Source organism: Microtus ochrogaster, linkage group LG2, assembly GCF_000317375.1.
Source record: "Microtus ochrogaster isolate Prairie Vole_2 linkage group LG2, MicOch1.0, whole genome shotgun sequence".
Classification (NCBI taxonomy): Eukaryota; Metazoa; Chordata; class Mammalia; order Rodentia; family Cricetidae; genus Microtus; species Microtus ochrogaster.
In genome coordinates this window covers 330,637-335,486 of record NC_022028.1, presented here as the reverse complement: position 1 = coordinate 335,486, position 4,850 = coordinate 330,637, and the positions used below count along the sequence as shown (strand labels likewise).

Here is a 4,850-nt window from a genome sequence, read left to right as displayed (position 1 = left end):
TGTGCTGCCATGCCTGCCTGCTCTTTCTCTTATTACAGGGCCACACACACCTGCATATTAGCTCTAGAAGTTTTAGAAAACATGAAGAAGACTTTTATCTCTGCACTTAGAAAGAACCAGTATTAACAAGTTGACTTACAACATCTTGCATGCTTTTTCTGCACATACACCATGAGTGTGTTTTTCATCATTTTGATGGAGGTGTGTGTGTTTGGGGAGCAAAGTCTCTGTGATTCCATGAAGGCTAAAATAACCTGCTAAGTCGCAACTCCGCTTCCTGTTTGCCCTCATGCAACCCTTGGGTATGATAGGGTGGAAGTGAGGAGGTCACAGCATCACAACACTCTTAGAGAGTGTCTCCCAAGCTCAACCCTCATTTTAAGAACAATGGATCTGAGAGGCAGAAAAGGTATTTGCCCAAGGCCACCCAGCCAAGCACTGATGGGCGCATTACTACTGGCCATGGTGGAGCACCCCTGCAGGCACAGCACTTGGGAGGCAAAGGCAAGCAGAGTGTGAGTTCATGACCAGCCTGGACCACACAAGGGTAAGACCTCATCTCAAGAAGACTATTTCCTTGTATTATGGAAATTAGTGTTATGGTTCCTCAATAACAGAAGCTAGAACAATATTACTCAGCTATGCCGCTCCTTGCTATGTAGCTGAAGGAATCAAGGCACACGGCATAAGTGTGTGCACGGTCCTTCTCACTGCTGCACGCTCACAACAGCCGGGGCAGGCTGCACGCTCACAACAGCCGGGGCAGGCTGCATGCTCACAACAGCCAGGGCAGGCTGCACATTCACCACAGCCAGGGCAGGCTGCGAGCTCACAACAGCCAGGGCAGGCTGCACGCTCACAACAGCCGGGGCAGGCTGCGAGCTCACAACAGCCAGGGCAGGCTGCACATTCACCACAGCCAGGGCAGGCTGCACGCTCACAACAGCCAGGGCAGGCTGCACATTCACCACAGCCAGGGCAGGCTGCATGCTCACAACAGCCAGGGCAGGCTGCATGCTCACAACAGCCAGGGCAGGCTGCATGCTCACAACAGCAAGGGCAGGTTTCCATCAGCAGATGACAGGACAAAATGTGGTACGTACCGTGGAGTTCTAGTTGCCATCAAGAAGAATGAAATCGTCACCTTTGTAGGCAGATGGATGGAGCTAAAGATAATTGCTCAATAAGGGAGACTTGGGAAGATAAACACTGCATGTGTTTCTCATATGTGCAACCTAGATTTAAATATGCATGTGGCATGAGAATAAATGGGGGATAGTATGGGGAATGATTTTTGATTCCTAGAACCCACATAGTGTGAGAAGAAAACTAATGTCCAGAAGTTGTTCTCTTCCTCTCCTTCTGTCTTTCTGTCTTTCTGTCTCTCTCTGAACTCTCTCTCTCTCACACACACACACACAGAGCAATAAGTAGATAAATAACAATTTCAAAAACAATAAATTCATGTTGCCAGTGACCATATGACAGTAAAATAAAACAGTTCATTAAAATTAGATACATGAGAAAGTAAAGAAGATTAAACAGTCTCAAATGTAGCTATCAAAATAATTTTAAGAGAAAGCTTTGTAATAAAATATGCATATTCTTTTGTAGATATGTATGATTGTCAGTGAAGTATTGTCAGCATTTACCATGATTTCAGAGTTGCAATGAACACAGTATTTCAGTATCTCTGCACCAGCCATGATGATATGACAATGTGTATGATTTTTTTTTTTTTGCTAACAAAGCCACAGGGACTGTTGATGTCATTGATTAATATCAGGGAGAAGTTAGGGGAGATGAGAACATAATTGGTTCCCATATATGTCCACAACGACCCTGGCTTCTGTTGGGACTCTGGGTTCAAAACTGTTCCTAGTGAGTTCTGGGAGCGAGGCCTTCAGCAGGTGCCCAAGGGACTTTGGCTCTGAACAGTAGATGTGAGTCATGCAATATGACCTGGAGAAATGTTCAGACAAGGCTGGCAGAGTCCCATGGCTTGTCAGTTACATAGACAGTGAAAGTCAGCACCGCCAAGGTGCTCAGATCCATGTGCCTCCTGCCTCCCAGGTGCTGTCACTGAAAGAAAGAGGCCAGATGGTGACAAACGAGATGACAGATTCTTTGCCTCGGGGAAGCCGATGCCACACAGCAGTGGGTAGTTTCACAGCCACCCTGTAGTCTCCTAGGTAGATTGAGGCACACGGGAGGTGATGAGTGTTCTGCGATGCCTTTGAGTGGCAGAAAGCCAATGGGAACAGTTGGCAGCAGCTCCTCACAGGCACACTGTGCCCATGGGTTCAGGAAGGCTCGCAGGGTATTCTGGAAGACTCGTGGGGTGTTCTGGAGGCTCAAGAGTGTCCTGGGAGACTCACGGGGTGTCCTGGAAGACTCATGGGGTGTCCTGGAGGCTCAAGGGTATCCTGAAAGACTTGCAGGGTGTCTTGGAGGCTCATGGGTGTCCTGGAAGACTTGTGGGGTGTTCCGGGAGACTCAGAGTCCCTGTTCTTCCCGCCTCATTCTCCAGGGTCCTTGGAGACATACAAGTATTGCAGGGCCACGATAGCAGAGGTGAACACTCTGGAAGTGCTCCGTGACCCTGTAAGAGGATCGTAGGAACAGGGAGAGGCATACCCAGTAAGGGTTTCCCAAGAATTGCTGGATGACACTGAAGTCTCCTCTTTCCACCTGAAAAAAAAAGTAATACATGCTCCATTTGGGGAACTGGGGGCACAGAGAATAAACCAGACATTACTAAGAATGTCTCCATCCAAAGACAGTGTTTTGATGAACAAAACTCTGGTCATAACTATGTCTAGACTTACTTTTTGTCATATACATCATGTAAAATGACTTTTATAATAGGTTTTTCCCCTTAAGAATGACAACAAAAGTCTGGAGAGGTGCCTTAGTGGTTAAGAGCACTTCCTGCTCTTTCAAAGGACCAGAGTTAGGTTCCCGGTACCCAAACTGAGTGCCTGTAATTCCAGCTCCAAGGGACCCAACATCCTCTTCTGGTCCCCAAATTCACATACATATAAATAAATATGTAGAAAAGAAAAAGTGTTTTAAATAACTACATCAAAGGTTGAGGGTGCAGCTCAGTGGGAGAACACTTGCCTCACCAGCCTGATGTCCCCAGCTCCAGACCCAATGCTGGGGAACAGAGAACAGGAGTTACATCGAGCACATTATACCATGGACTTAGGCTAACTTACAAATGCCTTCTTGAGCCAACAGGTAAACTCCCCGGCCACGAATCCCCAGGAACACCTGAAGCCGGTTCCCCAGCAGGACCAGCCACAGATTCTCCTCAGGAAAAGGTCAGGACAGAAGCACAAGCCGAGTCAGGGTACCCAAGAAAGGCTCCCATGGTCTGGGAGAATGGACTGCCTTTGCTGGCTTGTGGCTGTAAGCTCCCTTAAGTGCACACCCCTTCAAACCCGCACTCTGACCGCCAAGTCAGTACACCCACCACCATGGTAGCAGGAGAAAATTGGTCCAACCATGGGAGCCTTGGTCTTGCCGCCCGCCCGAGGAGGAGGATAAGGAGGAGGAGGAGGAGGAGGAGGAGCAAATGGTTGCCATGAGCAGGAGGGAATGGCCTGGGAGGAGTGCTTGACAAGGGGTATCCAGCCGTCAGTCCACCAGGACCCAGGAGTTGTGACAAGAGCATTGACATCTGTCATCCTAGAGAAGATTCAGGAGATGCTTGGGCACGAGTGGACAGCCTCCCACATGGCCACATGAGTGGCAAATGCCTCCAGCACCAGCTGCACCCAGTCTCATGCCCTCATTATCTGTGGTGCAGAATCCAGTGGGACTGCTTATCTCTGCACTGCATGCTCGCTTAGTCTCTCACTAACCATGCAACAAGGTGGCAGAGTTTCTAATGGGCACCTCCTGTGCCCACCTCAGACTCAGCTTGGCCAGGCCAGAGGACAGGAAGTGTGAGTGGGACATCCATGTCTGCCACCCAGGGGCCATTAAGTCTGTGGGTTGAAGGACACCAAGATCCCATGTCAGAGGTCTGAAATGAAGCATTTTTAAAAACATACCAAAAAGCAGGAGAGATGTCCCAGAGGTTAAGAGAACTTGCTGCTCTTAAAGAGGACACGGGTTTGGTTTCCAGGAATCACACGGCAGCTCACAACAATCTGTAACTCTAGTCAAGGGAATCTAATGCCTTTTTTTGATCTCCAAGGACAACACACATGCATGCAATGAATGTTCATACATTCAGGCAAAACACTCATAGAAAAAATAAAAAATAAAATAATAAATAAAAGTAAGATGTCAGAGGCAGGCAATATGGCTCAGTGGGTAAAGGCTCTGCCACAGCACCTTATGACAACTTGATTTAGATCCAAGGACATAGTAGAGAGAGAGGATCACCTCCTGCAGATCAGCTCCGCCCTTCACATGCATGCTGTGGTATACACACACACACACACACACACACACACACACACACACAGTCCTACAGATCAGCTCTGCCCTTCACATGCATGCTGTGGTACACACACACGCACACACACTCACCTCCTGCAGATCAGCTCCGCCCTTCACATACATGCTGTGGTATATACAACACACACACACACGGACACACACATTTTTTAAAGGTGTCAGACAGTGCCAGTAGAGGCCTGAGAGAACTGTCACACAAATCCCAACCGAGGGACATTCTACACTGGCCAGCACAGCTCCAAAGTGACAAGGTCATAAAACACAGAGTCTGTGAGTCTTAAAGCCTAGCAGAGAGAACCAAGATGTGACAGCTCTAGATGACATGGTGGCTGGGGTGGGGGGGAGTTGACAGCTCTAGATGACATGGTGGCTGGGGT

The 4,850-nt window shown here is 48.4% G+C and overlaps 1 protein-coding gene across 1 annotated transcript in view; it reads left to right on the top strand.

The window, feature by feature from the left end:
• Kif6 (kinesin family member 6) overlaps positions 1-4,850 on the top strand; it is a 320,310-nt gene that overhangs the window by 299,468 nt on the left and 15,992 nt on the right. The window contains exon 19 of the mRNA XM_026785828.1: positions 3,244-3,326. Coding sequence (XP_026641629.1) covers positions 3,244-3,326 — 83 coding nt within the window. The remainder of the gene's footprint in view (positions 1-3,243; positions 3,327-4,850) is intronic.